General features: G+C 37.0%; 1 protein-coding gene across 2 annotated transcripts in view; it reads right to left on the bottom strand.

Annotated features, from left to right (window-relative positions):
- The window catches only part of PREX2 (phosphatidylinositol-3,4,5-trisphosphate dependent Rac exchange factor 2), a 216,166-nt gene that overhangs the window by 5,257 nt on the left and 190,623 nt on the right, over nt 1–20,286 (bottom strand). For both annotated transcript variants that reach the window (XM_052704868.1, XM_052704867.1), the window contains exons 38-39: nt 9,570–9,672; nt 4,652–4,719 (exon numbers count right to left, since the gene is read on the bottom strand). In XM_052704868.1, coding sequence (XP_052560828.1) covers nt 4,652–4,719; nt 9,570–9,672 — 171 coding nt within the window. The remainder of the gene's footprint in view (nt 1–4,651; nt 4,720–9,569; nt 9,673–20,286) is intronic.

Here is a 20,286-nt window from a genome sequence, read left to right as displayed (position 1 = left end):
AAACAGCAGGTACTGAATTCAGTTTAATAACATTGATATAAATCCAGTAAAACCTTATTCGTGAGCACGATGCTTAAACTGACCATCCATACTGTTATTAAAACCCACATATCTCTAAGCATTTTAATAAAGACATCTCTGTTTAGTCAAATTTTCATACCTCTGCATCAGAGACCCGTCAGGACAAAGCAAGCTTCACTAATCCAGTTACCAGCTGTTGCTCTGAATCTCTAAATACTTTTAGTTGCTCGGTGAATCCAATTGCCTCAGTTTTGGTGTGCTAGCATAGAATCTGACCTCACTGTAACAGTTCCCTTACAAAACTGAAGCCACTTGGTCTTGACATGCAAGAACCCAAACAGATCAGACCCACAATATGTGAGCACAAACTCTTCACCAATTCTACATTTTAAAAGGATTCTGGATTTCCATTAATGCCTTTTGCATGGACTTACAAGCACCTGCTAACATGTATTAGCAAGTGTTAACAAGTGTTAGAAAAACTGAACTTATGTTAGGAATATTGAAAATAAATGGCAGTCATTCTGACCTCAGGCTCATTAAGGGAGATATTTTTTTCTGTAAGCAATGCCAGCATACAGTATCTCCACTAAAACAACAGCAAATAAAAACAGCAGTAGACATTATCTCATGTGCAGATTACATATTTTCCTTGGGGAAAGGAATAACAAAGAGACAAGATCAAGTGTGGTCTGGCAAGGGGAAAAACTATTAGAAACCAAAATGAAGAGACACAGCACGTGCATTAATACTTAACACAAAGGATATATGAGGTTGGAGTACTAAAACACAGTAAATAACAACTGGCTTGTTAGGTCAGGATGCAAGAAGATAATAAACGATACACTGTTTTTGCTATTATAGATATTTACGAAGCTCACAGTATGTGAGTTTTCCAAGAATGTTTTACAAATTTGCTTAAACATCACGTTCATTTATGTGACCATGTTTTGACTAATCAGGAACTTCAAAATCATACTACAAATCAAGAAAGAAAACAGAAGTCTGAACATGTGGCTGGGACTCTTCATTCTGAAGAAAACAAGGCTGAGAGGGGATCTCATCCATGTTTATAAATACCTTAACTGCAGGAAGCAAGTCAATGGGAATGGACTCTTCAGTGGTGAGCAACAGCAACAATAGAACAAGGGGCAACAGGCACAAACTGGAACACGGGAAGTTCCATACAAACACAAGGAAGAACTTTTTTTTCAGTGACAACACTGGAACTGGTGGCCCAGGGAGGTTGTGGAGTCTCCTTCTCAGGAGATGCTCAGAACCTGTCTGGACACCTACCCGTGCAGCCTGCTGTAGGGAACCTGCTTTAGCAGGGCGTTGGGCTAGATGACTTCTAGACATCACTTTCACCCCCTACAGTTCTGTGACTCCAGAAGCAATTCCAGATTGATGGGCTGCTGCTTTCTTGACATGATGCTTTGCCACTGATGTTATTTGAGGCACTGTCTGTGTGGCTGCTCCTGTAAGTACTGCAAGTATCTGGGCACATCCTGTCAGATAAAGCATCCTGCAAAAGCAGGGCAGGATAGCTGCTGTTTCATGACTTCCCTTTCCATACAAATTAAGACCCATGCAACACTGACAACACATAATTGTAGTGGGCCAAATAATTTTTCACTGAAGTCTAATTGGAAATACTCAGCAGGTAGCATTGCTTCTGGATGGTGAGAACGAGAAGCACCAGTTCTTCAAGCCAAAGAGCAAACACAAACCTGCTTTCAAATCTTCACACTGGTGTGTCTTAAAAAATCTTTGTGCTGTTCCACACTTTCATCTGGTAGACTCAGAAATCTGGTTATTTAAGGTCACATAAGCATTTCCAAAGATGCCAGTAAATTTGATACAAGCTGTATATAAGCCAAAACGCATATACCTCCTATTTTTATACCAGTGAGAGAATGAGATGATCTGATCTTTGTACAGACAAGTATGTGGAGATAGATGAAATAGGACTTATTTGAGTTACTTGATTCTACTGATGTAATAAAGTAGCAAAACTCAAAGCTAACAAAAGACAGGTGGAATGCCTGCCAGAATCTCATCTAAGTCAGTAATTGCAGCAGGATAAGTTTAGGGTTAAGTCTTAGCAAAATCCTATTTCTATGGAACAACATGCAGAAAAGCTCAGCACAAAAGTTTTATGTATTCTTCAGGTTAAAATGGTCCTTCTTAAGGTTATTTATCTTCAGAGCAGGTGACGTAGAGAAATTCTGAGACAAATTGTCAGTGAGGCTGCATAAATCCCTAAGATGGTATAGATGAGAAACAGGCTGTTCTGAGTCAGTAAATACAGAGAAACTGTCCTAGTTGGTACAAACAGATCAGCTGAGAAATGACGAAACAGCAGAAACTGAGAACATTGTCAAGAGCCCTTAAATGGAGCCGACTTTAATGGCCAGTCTTTTGCCAGAGTGTCAAAGAACAGAAAACCACATCGAGAGTATTGCTTATGCTGATGACTTATCTGATATATGTGACTTCTCTCTAACACTACACTAGTTCTTTCTAATAATATACCAAACACACAAAATCACAAGACCACTGAGATATTCCTGTAGCATCACTGTTGTGCATACTTGCAAGTGTGTTGGATGTGGATGTACCCGTCCTGTTCTGGCCAAATTCATACTGCTCAAAAGACTTCAAGCAGCTTGAAATATTATTTTATGCCTTAGGTTCTGCTAATACGAGACAGTTGTTCAGGCAGGTCTGATCCTAGATTGCCTATAAGTTAATCACTACTATGAGAAGTGATGCCCTCATGCTCTGGTAGTCAGTTGATGGGTTTGCTTTTGAAGCAGTGATTTTGTTATATCTTATTTAATCTACATGCCTGTAGATTTTGATAGAGAACTTCGTCTTTGGAAGATCCACTGTTGCAAATGCTCTTTTTCAGGATTATGCTTGATGCATGAAACTATTTCTGAAATTTTTTAATGGCATAAATGGACAAAAAGTGGTGATATTGCTGCTAAACCTATTTGCTGGCTCAGCCAAACATTAGCAGTGTTCTTACTGATACTGATGGTCACCACCAAATTTTGGGATGCCAGTGTGACTATTTGGCTTGGTCTACTTTCTTTAGTTTGTGTGGAAGCAGAGTATTGCTTCTGTTTGAATAAGCCATTGTAATATTTCAGGGGTATTTTTTCTAGTCCTAGCTAGTTAGTCACCCAAGCCCAAGATAACCTGTGCTCCCATTACATGTTTTCATTTTCTCAACATGGATCATTTATCCTCTTTGAAGGTTGAATATAAATTGAGCCTACTTAGAAGAAGTTTGTAAACAAATAGGTAGATCTTGAATTCTCAGGGTTTATATTAGACTTCTGTCAATGTTTGTTCAATGTTCTACCTAGGAAACAAAAATGTGAAGCTCAAACTTCTCAGAAAGCAGCTAAAATGCAAATAAATATTTTCTAGATGACTACTGAGCCACTCAGTTGCCAGTTCTGTCTCACTGCCATAAGTGGTAGAGGAAGTTGAAGGAATCCATCTACTCTATCCCTCACAGAGCAGGCAAGATGCCTGTATATCTCCAACAGATGCTGCTATGCAGATTCACTCATACCTTGCATGTTTCAGATGCGCTCCCTTTCTATAATCAGATTCTGCACAAACAAGGCACAATGTGCAGATATTTGTTATAAACAAATTACGTGCAGTAGTCTGATTCCCTACTGAAAGAAATGGGAAAATCTGAGAAAAGGGAACAAATTGCATGGAGAGAAAAAGTTCCTGAGTACTACCAAAATCCTGTCAGAAGTCTTTCTTTGAGGCTTTGGATAGTATATGTTCATTCACCTGGTTATCTCTAACGGATATTATTAATTCATTCTTTCCGTACTAAATTTTAGCACTACAGGAAGTCTGTTACATATTCTAGATATCTGCTTATGTATATATATATATATATATATATATATATAAAACATATATGTTATATATATCTGCTTAGTTCACTCACTGTGTTCTGAGTAGTTAACAGTAACAAAAAAATTTTGAATTAGTAGAAAGAAAAAGTTTTAATTGGACTTTAATTAATAAAACCACCAAGAGAGAATTAAAAAATGTTTTGTTATTCTCATTTCAAAATATCATGCTTATTAAGAAACATTTCAGGTACCTGCAATCCATCACAGCATTAGAGTGCTCAATAAATATAGAACACTCACATTTTTCTTGCTAATGGATGTTTCAGAAAGAGACAAAGAGAGACTACATCATCTCTAAGAGTAACAAGAACACAGTTTTTCTAAGCTACCATAGTATAATATTTCATTAAAATAGGTTAATGGATTTAGTTTGAATATTTCCCCAACACCACTAAACTTCACAAGCGACAAAGGACTTACCCCAGTGCATAACTAACAAGAACTGTATTTCATTTTTCAAGAACGTTTCAACCAGGTTTCAAAATGCCACACAGCCTGAACTTCTGCAACTAATTAATTAAAATGGTACAACTAAGAATGTAATTGACTCTGTGCACATTCAGACTTACAATTTAGTACACAGTGCAGTCAATGTTTATTGTTAACTCTTGAGCTTCTAGGACAGAATTTGGCACAAACTAAACAAACTGTGACCTAGGATACAAACAATCAGTTACCTTGGAACAGACTGTGGCGTTCGATCCCTCACTCCCAAGTTCTTGGCTGTATTTTGCACTCTTGCACCCTGTAAAAGAAAAAAGAAAAAGATCTGCTTAATTAATTGTAGCTCACATGGAAACATTTCTGGGCTTTCTAGATGAACATAACAATTGATTATAAACAATCAACACATACGGTCAATGTTCCAGAGCAACTCTCCTCCTTGGAAATGAGAAATAAGTTAATTCATAGCATTAATTCTCAACTTAAAGAGCACATGACTACAGAACAAGGTAAGCCTTTCCCCAGAAACTCCCCCAGAATTCAATCACCAGTCACTTGAAACTTTGTCTGTTCAGCAGAAAGCATGTATTTAATCATTTTCGTTGATTCTCAGCTTTTCTTGCATCCATGAATAATTTTGCATCTATAACATCCTTGTGGAAGTAAATCCACATCTTATGTAGAAGGCTAGATTATTATGTTCACTTGTTTTGAACCTGCTGGTTTCATGTGACACCTTTAGTCCTCTACTGGAGGAGACAACAGTCAGCCCCTATCCATCTCATAGATGCCACATGCTTTTTTAGACCTTTGTCATAACCGCTTTCCCTCATGAAGGTGAACAATCCTACATTATCTGCCTTTCTGTCCTATCTACAAACTATTCCCTACCTTTGATCATTTTTTTTCTGTCCCTCTCTGACCCTTTCCCATCATCGTACAACCTTATGCAAAGGATTCGATTCTGTGATCATACAGTTCAAAATGAAGAGACATTACAACACGATTCTAAATTTCTGCTTTCTTTATTTGCTATCTTTTCCTAAACCAATTTAACTTCTGCCTAGCTTTACTGATAGCTACTGAGAACAGAGCTGATGGTTTTTATCCTGAGGTCTTAATCAGGAGACATAAAGGCCAGCTCACAGTCAGTTATTTTGAGTTTGAATTTAATTTAGGGTTTAGATTTTTTCCTCACTGCATCATGGAGTAGTTATATATACTGATTTACAATTGTCAAGAAGAAGCAAACAAAGCACTAATATTTTTATGAAAAGAATAAGAAAACTCTGGAACAGACTCCTTGGGAATCTTCATTACGGGAGTTTTAAGAACAGATAAGACAAGTGTCTGTCCTGAATTATCTAAGAATAACTGATTTGTGTTGGCTAAAAGGTCGGGTATGTTGAGTTCAGATCCTCATCACGTTTTCTCAGTAAAATCTGCAGAATTTTGTCACTATAAAAAAAATTCCATGACAGACTATCAGTGGCTGAGATTGGTATATTGTTAATGTAACTGAGAGACATAATATGTATGTACATAGGAAAAATATCAAAATTAATAACAAGTAAATCCTAAACTTCGGTTCACTGACTACCTCTGAGAACAAAAAGAGACTATTTTTACTTGCATCAGCCACTAGACTAATTTTAGTATCTCACTCACATAAAATCTGTTGATTTAAAAAGAAGGCTGGCTTTAAACAAAGTATAATTTATAGTTTGGCAGGAGGACAAATTAGACCTTACAACCAGCAGATTCATAATTCTTTTGAAGAAAATCCCACAAGAATTACTATCAACTTATGATACCATCTCTTAGTATCTACTGAGCACCATTATGTCTTTTTTATTTTCAAAAAATGATATACTTATTTATACTCTTCCAGTATTGTTCCTATATTAATATAATAATATAATCCTATAATAATGTAAATATTGACATATTTGTCTCATGCATGTGTAAGAGACAGCTTGATTTTGCAGTTCCAGAATACTTTCCTCTGTGTACCAGGACTGCCTTTGCACGCATGAAAGATCCTGTTAGCTGAAGAAATTTCACCATCAATCTGGACTCTTTTATAAGAACTAGCATTCATACTGCCATGAGGAATGACGACAGGTTTAGTTTCAAGCTACACATTAATTTAAGGATGGCAAAATCTAGTCACATAAAGAAAATAGATTCGCTTTATGGCCCACTCAAACAGCTCTAAATCAGCATCATTCTTAGGAGAATATTCAAAATGTGGTACTATTATTACCATTCCAGAAAGGCTTGAGAAAATGATTTATCACTAAAAAGACAATAGAAATTCTCTCTTAATCTTTTCTGTTCATCAGCTTCTTAGTTATCTTCTTGTAGCCCTGTGCCCTACTGCATTTTCACCCCTTTTTAGTGCATTCTGAAGATGCACTTCTGTCAGCAAGTTTTAGGCCATATTTTGTGGGTACATGTGTTTATGTGAATACACGTTTATGAGTAAATAGTTATTAAAAGCACTGGTGATGTTTTGTCAAAATTCATATTTCTAACATCAATCTAGACTGGATTAGCAAATGAAAAACAGGTGCCACTTCACAAAAACCATCCCACAGACCCAAGTCCATACCAACTTTCATAAGTCTATTTCTTTACGTGTTGCAGAACAGGTGCTTGTGAGTACCTAAATACAACTGACAAGAGCAATTACTTTGAAAATTGTTCCAACATTTTTTGCTATTTATGAGTCTTGGTAATGACTTCATCTAATTTAGAAGAAAAATATCCTGAGGTCATCCATTCAACTGAGTGTCTTCAGTTATCCAGTACTGCTGCCCCAAACTGTAAAAAACATCACTTTCCACAAGAAATAATATGCCTCTGTGAAAAGCTGGTGCTGCCAGGAGCTAACATTCCCAGTTCCTCCAGAATAGCAGTCAGAATAAATGTTCTTTCACTTACCATTCCTTCTGGTTAATCTCTCCTTATTCAACCCAACACTGATGGTGTATGTATGGAAGACTTTTGTTTTTCTCAAATAAAGACCTTTAATGCGTACATAAATATCAAGGGAGGGAAAAGATACATGTATTGTCCTTACCTAAGTGTTCTGTAACAAATCCCAACACGCTTTTTTTATTCCCCTTCAGTTTTATGATCTGCATTATGCTCCTGATAGTCAAATCCTACTTATGCTTGAAGCATTAAATCCAGAAAATGTTTCTAGAAATCACTGTAGAATGTTGCTGGAATTAATCCAGAATTTAATGGAGGATTATATATCTACAACAGGAATCCAGGACTGATTTAAAATTAGAACAAAAGATTACTACTCTATTAAATGCCATAGTGGTTTCTCACAAGAGGAAGAATGTGTGAACAAAGTCTGGCTTGATATACTAGGATTTACAGTATCTGTGGGTGGTATTGAGACACTGGTATCTTTAATAGCTATTGATCACCTACTGTTTTACTGCAGAGGAGTAGGCCCACAGCAGTCTTTTTCCTACATCTTTCTGAGCAAGTCTCAGTGCAATTATAGCTGCTCAGGTTCGTTAGCAAGTTACTTACACTTTGTCTTCTATTTTCATTTAATGAATTGCAGAAGACATAGAAATGAATCAGCGTTTTCGAAAACTCCCTGGAACTGAGCATGAAAATATGTTGTTTGACAGAATGAAAGCTGGCATATAGGCAGAACGCGATGCCCAGGCTTTTTTTATTGTTAAATAAATACCCAAATCTGCTTTTTGTCTCAAACTTTGAGAGCAAACACATCAATGTACAAAATGTAAGTTTATCCTTTTATGGAAGTAGACTGCTTTTAATATAAAGTTAAAGCTGTAATTTTAAGCAGTTCCTCACAACGTGATTCAAGAACCTTGAGGATATTTATTCACTACAGAAATGTAATTTATGCACCGAATAAGGTGAAAATCAGATATGAAAAGGAATGATCCTAATTATTCAGATGCATCCTTTTTTTGTCTGCATATCTTACATATCACTGATCAAAATCTATGGCTTGAGAATACTTATATAACTGCTTTAATTGCCAAAAGTTTGATCTAGAATACATGTACTTCTCCATTTACTGACCTAGAAGTATAGTACAGTCATTTCGTCATTTTTGTAATTAAACTGTGATTTCTGCACAGAATAAGAAGTGGAAGTTTGGAAAATAATAAGGTAGATGTAAATTAAAAATCAGAAATAATGAATCTTGTCTTATCTGTGATTAATGAATCACAGATAAGTACTTTTTTTTTTTTTTTAATTCACTTAAAGGCTGAATTTTGTCCATCTTGGAATTTTGCACCCTGCTTCTTGTTTACGCTTTTGTCACGAGGTTGAAAGTTGGAACAGGCTGGGATATATGTTCCATATGCACAATACTGATTAAGCCTCCACACAGCCTCTCTTTGATCAAATGAATAGGTTGAGCTCTTTAATCTTCACTTCATAAAGCTTGTCTAACAACCTCTGGATATTCACGCTCCTTCTTTGAAGTCCTTCCAAGTCACCACATCTTTTTGAAACCACATATCTGATAACAGGATATTCTAGAAGTTGTGCCTTTACAGGGTAGACTGTATTTCCTATTTTCAGTCTATACTCCCTTCTAATACAGCAATTTTTTGTCATACATCTGCATTAAGAGTTCATGTTGCGGTGATTATCTATCCACAGCAGCATTGAAATTCTAATATTTTACTATGACAAGATCAAAATACACAGTGTGAAATAAGCACAGTGTCCTCAGGAATCTTGCCTGCAAAGTTAAGAATCACAATACTGGGCTTCCCCTTCTTCATTCAGCGAGTCACTACTTATTAACTATTGTTAATGATCTTAAATTATTCTTATGAATGATAATAATTAGAATATTTGTTTTCATATTCATTAGACTATACCAAAGTACGATGATGCCACAGCAGTTTCTTTACAAAAACCAATATGCGCAATCACAACCCTGTAAAAAATGATGAACCTTTTACATGAAGATCATTTTAAAGATAATTTTAAAAACAACAAAAACACAACGAAACCAAACACCAAACTAAGAAAACTTGCAAAGACGTTAACATAACAGTCAGATGGGGGTTAAAATGTTTGGCCAAGTCTTGCCAAGGAACAGCAAGCTGTTACCCAAAGAGAGCACCTTACCTGCTTGCGCATCACATCTGTAGCTTGCATGATATAGCGAGGTGGCAGCCCGTGGCTCCGAGCCAGAATGATTGCCTGCTCCAAGGTAACACTCAGGGTACAGCTGCAACAGAAGGCTGAGGTCACCAATCTGCTAGCAATGGTTTGCTTTAAGTAATTCCTATATACTAACACATTTCTAATTTTCTTTTAAAAAAGGTACGCGTAGAATGACAGCATAGGAGATCTGACTCCTAACACCTTCTGATAGCCCAGACTTCGCAGGTATTAGTTTGGACACAAAACACTTCTGAAATGGAAAGATTCTGAGCGTAACCAAAGTTACAAGCACATGTATTTGCTTTTTATGTTTGTTAAAAATAAACAACAAGCAGTAATCCACAGTGTTGACTATGGCTTGGCTAGTGCATGAGAAAGTGACAATACAAAGAGCAGAATTTCTTCTAATTGCAGAAATCTCTTTCCAAGTGACTTCCACACAAGTTATCTCTTGCCCTTCACCACTGATGCAGACCTCAGCTTAGCTTGGGTATTCTCATGGCCACTTCTACAGTTTGCAAACCAAATAAAGGGATATTACTCCTTTTTAATTTAAAGAGGAAAGAAAGGAAGGTGTTCCTTCAAATAAACCATCCTCTCCTACTTCACCATCTTTTTCAAGTAAATGTGTGAGCACAAAAACTGCTCCAAGTACCACATCCCAGTAAAAAGGCTGTAGCAGCTTTGTCAGAGCAACCAAGAAATCTTTGGAGCCAAAGAACTTGGCTATAGGAAAACCTGTGATAATAACAGACAAGAAGGACCAGGGAAAGTCATTCTGGACATGCCAACTGGCTCGTGGTGAGGGTAAGGATGGATAAGCAGCTTCTCATACAATTACGACCAAAGCTATAGAAGACTTCTAGATAAAGGCAACAAAACTGTGTTCGAATGGGTGGGTGCATTTTAGACAACACAAGTGTGAGGGCTGCTATCATCCCAGAGGTGACAGTATCTGCATTCTGCACCACTAACAATGCAATTAAAAAAAAACCAACTGCAATAACCAAATCTCTTGAAGCAGAAATATGACGTGCATTGAATGATCCTATCTCAGCAGATACCTGACAAAAACTCTGTATTACAAGTTCAAATAATAAAGCTCAGACCGTGGTTAAAATGTACTTATGAGTATGCTTTTGGCAAAATCCTGACCAGAAGATTCTGCATAGCTTACATTATGCACACAGAACAGACAATGTGTTTCAGTCAAACACTCATCTTGCTGAGCAGAAGATCTGTAGGAGGAAAAATGTATCTGCACTTATTTTCTTACTGAAAACAAAAAACAGAAAGCAAAAAAAAAAAAAAAAAAGCCCACAACTAATACACCCTGACGTGTTTGAAGTACCGCCAAGTAAATTTATGGACTGTAAAAATTTTCACAGTAGTTAGTTTAGAAGATATTAAATTTGATCCATATCTTTACTAATGGCCCTTTGTTAAAAATGTATAAGCTAAGTGAGTTTCTTCGGTAATGAAATCATTTTTATTCCCCCATTTCTAGCATACACGGACCTCACATAACTTGAACCAAATGTACACTGATCTTTCGTGTTGTATGTTTGATTCAGGTGAAAAACAGTTAAACATTAGACTAGAAATTCTCAATACTACGTTTTATCTTGTCTTTGAAAGGTTAACTATCATTCAAAAAGAAAAAAGAAAAAAAAAAAACACAAAAAACATGCTCATAATATTTGCCAGCACCAAAATCTAAATATCTGACCCTCAGGAACAGCCAAAAAAGCTTTGTCCTATTCAAAACTGAAAAAGCTAAAGTAGATATCCCAATTTGATAGATGTAATCTAAGCCAGGGAAAAGGGGTAGAAAGGTTATCTGTAGGTGTAATGAATGTTAATGGGTTCAAAGTGCAGCTTTCAACCAACCAGCTGTTGAGCCAGCTTTCCAGTAAATCCCATCTTCTTAGAACCCAAAAGACTGAAAGAACAGAGAAATCATACTCTCCATGAGTGAATCAAAACTAACAGAAGAATACTGTAAATGAAGGTCAGCTTGAAGATTCAAATACTAATCCTGTAATTGGAAAAGACTGCCAAACTTCTCCCTATTCAAAACCTGATGAATTGAGCACAGGTGATGGACATTATGAGCCATTTACATTTTTACAATGCCAAGAACAATTCAGAACTAAGGTTACCAAGGGTGTAGACATAATCAAAGTGGGAAAAAACACGGAGTAAAATAGCACAATGAAGATTTCTTTAATGAGCTACTACAGAGATAGACTGTATGTTTCCTGATTATACTGTAGCAGTTGCCAAAAGTTGAAGAGATCACCTCAAGGTAAAAAATAACTATATTAATTCTGATAATATTATTAAAATATCCTTGAAAATCAATAGTGAAGACACTCAAGATAACAGCCACGATGATGCTGACTATCAGTACAAACCTTTTATAAAACTTTATATTCAAGATTGAGGAATACTGGTTAGATACATCCACTGTTTCTTTTAAAACATGTTCTGACTTTTTAAGGTATGTTAAAAATGTTACAATAGGATCAGTGGCATAATTTCATTTCATATTTCTTTAGTGGTACAATACAATATTGCTAGATTTTGTTTCTCACAAGTCACGCAAGAGGTCTGATGAATGGCAGTGCTAAAACCAGAATTAAAATAAAAATGATTGCTTGTGGCTTTTGTTGTGTGATTATGACAGAAAGTACTACTTTTGAAACACAGCAAACAACAATGAAAGAACTTCATTTTAGTTGAATCAGTTAACAAATCAGTTAGATGGTGTCCTGTTTTAAAACTGATCATAAACCTTTCCTTGGGGTTACACTGAACTGAGTCACGAGTAGATCTGTATTTACATGCTGGTGCTTTCTCCCAGATTTTCAAGTATAATTCTTGAATCACTACATATTCATTTTCACAAATCAAAATGTTCTGGAAACCAGCTTAGAAGAAACTAATCTACTCACAAAACAGCAGATGGTATTAAAATGTACAAAGCGATTTAGAAGCAGTTCTAACCACTGGAAGTTTCTGGTCACTGGGATGCAATCAGTCCAGACAACCCAAACAAGGAAAATACCAGAGGAAAAAGAAGCAACACCTTCTACTGCTATCATAAGATTATGCTATGGGAAGCATAAATTCCAAAACTATGTATTTTAATTTTACTCTGTAAACAAATCTAAATCTGTTTTCACTCCCTCTCTTTTCTTCTTATCTCCTCTTATATGGAAGAAAAACCAAAGACCCAAGCTCATCCTCTCGGAATTCGTGTCAGTCAGTTAGAATCACAGATTTTTCCCCTTGACAGATTACAGCAGCAGTCAGCACAGGCATTTGGCTTTCCCAGCATGACTGGGCTGAGAATTCCTCATCCATCCATTTGGTTTCCAAGGGGGAACAGAAGGGGCTGCAGCTGCTCCCATCCCCTGCCTGCTATCTCCCGTCTCCCATCAGTCATGGCAATATTGATAAGAAGATTGCATACAAACTTTCAATTATCTGCTGCCTGAGACCATCCTGAACAAAAGAGGCTAAATCATTTTCTGTCACCAGTGTCCCCAGCAGAATTCATTTGTGGTATTTTGGTCATTGTTTTTTTGCTTTTCGGTTTTCTTTTGTGACTGGATGTGATTTTTATTAACCATTTGCAAATCTAGTGGACAGAAAGATATATATACACACTGAAAACCAGATTTGTAACAGAGGAAAAGACTGAAAATCTCTGAAAAGTTGATTATTTCATAGCATCTTATTTAATGTCACCTGAAAGGAAAACTAATTTGAGCTGATGTACAGCACAGCACCTACAGAGCTGCCAATGAGCAAACTGTGTATCTATGTTACCAGAGTTAAAAGAATCTACATTGTTCAAATCATTGGCAGGTTTCAGTTAGGATTCCAGCCACCCTGCATCCAAAGAGGCAACAAAGCATCTCCCAGAAAAATACCCTAAATAAAAAAGACGAGGTGAAACAAGTTGGTTTAGTAGTTATCGTATCAGTTACCCAGTCACAGACATTGAGATGGATTATGTTCTGGTTATGTGAAGAGAAAAAAAAATATGAAAAGGATACACGTATGCTTAGCCTAATTAAAATCTAAGGCTGCTACTCAAAACGTAGTTGAATGCTCTTGTTATACTTTCAATAATTCTAGAGCAGGCATTACTTTGGGGATGATTCTCTGCAATTACTAGTGATGACTGGGTAATGTATATTGTATACCCAGTAATTCTGTATATAATGCATATTATATACCCAGTAATTCTGATGGGAAAACCAAAGAATAACCCCTAGAAAACTCAAAAGAAGAGAAGATGTTGTTGAGTACTATAAGAAAAAAAAAGCACAAAAACTGCACATATGTCAAGCTGTAGAGTCTCTTACATTTTCTAAGCTACTGACATTGTGGGAATATGGATCCATGCAGGCAAGTACTTAAGTTTCTGTTCTCTATGCCCGTACGCTGAAACTTTACAGAACAGAATTTTTGCTTTTCTCACAGGGAGAAGGAAGTTCAGCCATCTAGCAGGTACTAGAGATAAAATGCAGTTGAGGTTTGTGCAATAAAATACAGTGTATTATTACATATATTATACAGTGTATAAATACACTAATTTACAATTACAATAAAACTAGTGGAGTTCAGGACTTACGCTCAGTCTTTTTAAGACCTTATGGTGAAGCTGAGATGTTCTCAGGAAGATCACTGCCTCAAAATTGGTGTTGGATTGAACTCAAGCAATAGGGTTTGTTGTGGTTTACCCCAGCAGACAGCTGAGCACCACATGGCTGTTCACTCACTTCCCCCCTGCAGTGGGATTGAGGAGAGAACTGGAAAAAGGTAAAACTCATGTGCTAACAGGAGTCTAATAGGACAGAATAGGAAGGGATAATAATATTAATAATAAAAGAATAAACAAAACAATTGCTCACCACCTGCTGATTGCTGCCCAGCCACACATCAAGCAATGTGCACCCCCTGCAACCCACCCCCCAGTTCTACATGATGCCATACGGTGTGCAACATCCCTTGGGTCAGTGCAGGTCAGCTGTCCTGGTTCTGCCCCCTCCCAGCTTCCTGTGCACTCCCAGTGCCTCAAAGGCAGGTCGGTGTGAGAAGCTGAAAAGTCTTTGACTCAGTGTAAGCACTGCTCAGCAACAACAAAAACAGTGGTGTGCCACCAACATTATTCTCATCCTAAATCCAAAACACAGCACCACACCAGCTATTAGGAAGGAAATTAACTCTATCCGGGCTGGGCCATTTGTCCAGTACTTACATTAATGTGCAAACGTATACCAAACCGTACTCTGCATGTGAAATATACTTAATTCCGGCAACTCAGTAATCAATAAACAATGCTTCAAAAAGTGACTGAGGAGAATATTACTACATCACAAGGAAATGGACAGCTCATAAGTAAGGGGATTTCTGCCTCTACTAAGCATCAGCAAGCAAAGGATTCCTTCACAAGATGCATCACTGCAAACATGAAATTGTGCAAACCTCAAAATAAATATATCCCATCTTCTTTGTGGACATGAATCCCCATTCCATGACAAGATAATCCAAAGCAGCTCTACCCAGTATTTTCCAACACAAGCTATCAACAGTCAGAGAATCACAGAATCATTAAGGTTGGAAAATATTGCTAAGATCATCTAAAACCATCAAACCCATCCCCATCGTGCCCACCAACCTGCGTCCCTCAGTGCCACATCTCTATGTTTCTAGAACACCTCCAGGGACAGTGACTCCACCACCTCCTTGGGCAGCCTGTTCCAGTGCCTCACCACTCTTTCTGAGAAAAATTTTTTCCTAATATCCAACCCAATTTCATCTGTCAAAATCTAAGGCCATTTTGTCCTAAAGTTCTAATTTGCTGAAGTAGATGACATGGATTTAATCAAGCTAGGGAATCGGTCATAAGTAAGTATACATCAGCCATATTTCAGTGCTAACCTTAGTTAATGGCTTTTGTAGTTCAGAAATATTGTTTTAAACAGGTTTATTAAATTCAAAGTTAGTCATTTTTAATCCTGAATATGCAGTAAGTAATGATGACTTTTTTTCTGTAGCTTATTAGGAAGATCATTATCTTCCAATATATTTCAGACATAACATGGGTCTGTTCTATCCTTTATAAGACAAAGAGCTTTCTGAAGAATGAAGAAAAAAACACTTATTTTTCAACATACATCTGCTAGTTTTCAAAAGCTGCACAGGACACCTTCTCAGAAATATTAATCCTCGAGATTTTGGCACCTTTAATCAGCAGAAAGTGTTGCAAGGAGTCAATTAAACCATTCATTATTACTTTCTGTTTTATGAAAGAACAACATTTCCAAAAGATTCAAGATTTGCCTTTTGGTTGCTTGCTCAGTCATACTTGGAAAAACAAACAAGAAACATCTAAAGGCAGAAAAAGCCAATGTCAGTCATTACCTCTCCTGTTCTGTACAGAACATCTTTTACATTGAAGGCTTCTCTGCTACTATGCTAGAAAGTAAATCTGTCTGCTGGAAAACTGCAATTTACTTCTTGTCTTCTAAGATCTCAGGTTACTCTCCACCTCAGAATTTAAAGGTTTGGAAAAGTTTTTCATGTTAGGTTGTCCCAGAGTATTTGCTGTATATTTGGTACAACACAGCAATGTTTGTGAGGAAAACTCAGATTCTCCTTAAGACCTGGATCGTAGGTAAGACAATACTGCAGCAACTGAAGAGTAAGAAGATGTTTCTATAGAGCAAAGCAATTGAGTCATCTATCAACTCTGCTGCCAAGTGTCTATCCTAGTGCATAACGTTACAACGCATCCACAAAGAAGAGCACACTGAAATTCATATTAGCAGGAAGTTAGATCCATCCATCCGTCTCATTGCATTTGTCCGCATTTTCAGATTGCAATTTAAACAAAAGAGTATCTCAGACTTTAAAATGTGTAAGCAAACTCAATGACCACAGTCCTTCACACATACACACAGTAGAAATTAACAAAACAAAAATGTGTCAGGCTGCCAGGGAAAGGCAAATCTTTCCACTACTGTAATTACTGCTACTGTAGAGATAACTGGTTTGTGTGCAAAGCCTTGTTTATATTAAGACAAATTCCTGCCTATTGATAATGTAACTATTTCTAATATTAGCTAGCACAAAATAAAATACTCTACTATCCAAAATAATTTAAGGAAAACATAAGTTTTGTTTATGCTTCAGTTGGGAGACTGCACATACACTGACTGCAGACAGACATAATAAAACAGCAATTAAAATAGAGAATCTTCACTGAAAGTTGGGGAGTAGCCAGGATAGTTCCTCAGCTTATGCTGACCTGCCCCCAAAAATTAGTCCCATCAACCCCAGAAAGTCGTCTTACTGCGGAGTTCATGAGTTACATCTGCAAAACTTCAAGGAGAATTTATTTGTTTGTAGCACAGACTCATTGAGCTCAGAACTAAATTCCTACCAAAAAACAATTTTAAGAATCTAAAAGGAAGTATTCATATGATACAGCATCTGAAATATAAAATCAGGGCTCCTGTTTTTCAGCTTCTTTTATCTGATTCACTAAAAGGCAGCTGGCCACGGTGGACAGCTTATGGCATTCCTCTGCTTCACTGTGTGGAAGATGCAGTCGGTTTAGCTGGATTTCAGGAGCTGTGCCAGCTGCAGGAGACAGCATAATCAACCCTTGGCAAAACCTGCTTCATCATTCAGCTGAGTGCTGCCAGCCAGAACCCCACTGGTTGAAGGATGGTAATGCTAAGGAGAGACTTTCTGGAGGGGAAATTAAAAGTCAGAAAAGAAAATAAGACAGTGATTTTTTTCTGGGGTACATCAAGATTATCAAAGACTTCTCTCAATCCTCCAGGAAATGCAGAATTTTAAATAAAGTTGGGATTTGTTTCGTTTGGATGCTTTAAATGATTCCTTTGAGCTTGTAAGTCTGATGGTCTCTGAATAGGCTTCTGCAGCTGCTGCACCTAATTTCATTTTGGCATGGAAAGAGGCGAGGGCATGTCTGTGCAGCCAAGTCTGCACTTCCCCCTGAAGCAGGAGCAAGCATCATGATTCAATAAAATTTAAAAGTGCCTTTCACCACCTACATTTGTGCAGAGTGATTACAACTTCAAATGGATCGAATACAAGTAAAGAAAGCAGAGTATTGTTTACAGGGTGACAGTTGATTGGCAGGCAGAAATATAATTATGGGCGATAGAAAAGGGCAAAATAGAAATACAAACGATCGATTTCTCGAGCTAATTTAGAGTTTTGTTCCTGATGTTGATCAACAAGGCATGTTCACTTAGAATAATCCAAGGGCAGTCTGCAGTATTCATATGTCACTGAGGACAGTGAAGGTTAAAGGGACTTATTTTTTCCCATCCTTGTTTTACTTGCGACTGTAATATATTTGGAAAGAATTGCTGCTTGAAGTAGATATAGGATTTCAGGCTCTAATGTAAATTGGTAAACATATTGTCATAATAAAAATCAAAGCAAAGCAATCGCCAGCAATTCAAAATCCCGTGTATTATCTCGGATATAGGGATAAAACCACAAACTCTGTCAAGCTGTTTTAGTCTAGCGCAGTGCAAAAAGCAATTTAATATGGATCAGAGAGAAGTCAGAAACCAAGACACTGCTGATCCACAGATCAGCAATCACTGTCAAAGGAGACCAAGCTGTTCTTGGCTCTTCTGCATTGAGACTGCCATCCCAGCACCTCCTCCAAAGCTATCTGGGATTTGCTTCCCATTAGGTGACAGAAACCTGCAGTGTCATGCATGACACCTCAGTCAAGACAACACAGTAAAGGCTCTCCATTCATTTTGGTAAGACATAAATTGAGTGGGGGAAGGTTGAGGTTTAAAGTATACTAAAATGACAGATTCATGCTTTGCTAAGATCCCACTCCCCAGGAAAAAAAGAAAGGTGCTGACCAACCAAGAGCACCCTGAGCTCTTCCACAGACTCAAAGATTCTCTTCCATTAGAGACCAAACATTGAAATTGGGCCAAAATGAGGGTTTTTTTGTTTGTTTGTTTTTTAAGAAAGCATGTAAGAAACTTGCTCTGTGTTCATTATTTTTCATTTTTAAGCTGGTAAGAAGATTGAGAAATGAAGAACATACTTCCTGCAATAACAATTCCCGTCTTTCTGCTATCTGTTTACATAGTGGAATCAGTAGATAATGCCACTTTTCAACTCACTTAGTACCTGTATCATAGTCCGAAAAACTTTCACTCAAGAGCTTTTGGTCTGGGCCTAAAAGTGTGGATTTCTCAAACTGGCTGCATTCAACAACTTCACAGTATTTAGTATCTAAGAACACAGAAGGCCAGACAAATTGCCAAATACAACCAGAAATGAAAATTTCTATCTGAAAAATCAGTAACTAACTCACAATTTAAATAACATTATTTTGTATGATTATCTGCACTGATTAAATAATATTCCACCAAACAACTAAAAGAGTACAACCCCCAAGGCTATAGGGAAGAGGCAAAATCTTCTTTGTTTATGGGACAGGATCACCTCCAGCCTCTAATTCATCTTTCTGTCCTTCTCACAGGATTTAATGATGCTGTAAGAGTTTCACTCTACAAAGTGTCAAGACGAGCAGGTTCACAAAAAACACAGCAGAATTTAGCAGCAGTAATTTCAGGAACACCCAGCGAGCCTACTGGCTGGAGATGAAACAAACTTTGTCTGGACAAAGGCAATTTCAGAATGTCAAAAAGCAGTGTTTGTTTAGTGCTGGACAGGAGAGATTTGGCCTACGAAGGCCAGAAGGAAAATAGTATGTGATGTTATATGACTTCACATTCTAAGGAAAGACCTCTTCATCCATCCAATTTGTATGCATAACAGTATCTTCAGGTGACTCTTGCTTCTTGGAAGGAATAAAAAAGCTTCTTCAACTTCTGTCACTTCAAATAATAGCACGGGAATTCCTTCCAATTTCTAAATATTTGAGTTTTTATCTGAACTTTCAGAAATTCAGGGCAAAAACTCTGAGTACCTATAAAATCTCAAGTAATGCGTTCCTCTCTCCTGGAGGATCTATCTTAAAATGTCTGTGAGAATGCCAAGAGTTGATTTTTTTTTTTTTTCTCTGAACAGATGGTGGCCACAAAGGCAGTATTATCACACAACTGAAGTCATGCTATCTGATGGAAAAACTGAAATGGATTCTTCTGTAAAGCAGAGCTAGTCGTGCTTTACAGAAAAGTGTTTTGTGATTTTATATAAAAGGGCCATCTTGAATCCTTTAACATCTAGATGGAAACCCACATGGTAAGCAGTTATACTCGATCCCCATTACATGTAATAATATTTTGAAATCCAATTTGTGCTGGCTTTCTAACATTCTGTTTTTTAAATATACTTAACCAGATATTTATTAGTTGTTGACCTTTGAATTAGTCTTAGTTTTGAACAGGGATCTCATTAATAATTCATCTTCATTTAAGAGTAATCATTTATTTGGGCTTTTGAAGTTGCTCTGACTTTATTCTTAAACAACTAGAATTTTTGGCACCATATTTTTGACCATCTTTGCAAGTTCAGAACTTGAGCCATGAAATCATGAAGAAACTCAGAGAAGTTTTTATATAAAACAGCAGAATCAAGCCCGAAGTCTCTTCTGATCATGTAGGAAGTGAAATCTGTCTTATTC

Source organism: Tympanuchus pallidicinctus, unplaced genomic scaffold (assembly GCF_026119805.1).
Source record: "Tympanuchus pallidicinctus isolate F22 unplaced genomic scaffold, pur_lepc_1.0 scaffold5, whole genome shotgun sequence".
In the NCBI taxonomy this organism is placed as follows: Eukaryota; Metazoa; Chordata; class Aves; order Galliformes; family Phasianidae; genus Tympanuchus; species Tympanuchus pallidicinctus.
The sequence above is the reverse complement of the archived record's forward strand: the minus strand, read 5'-3'. Positions and strand labels throughout refer to the sequence as shown.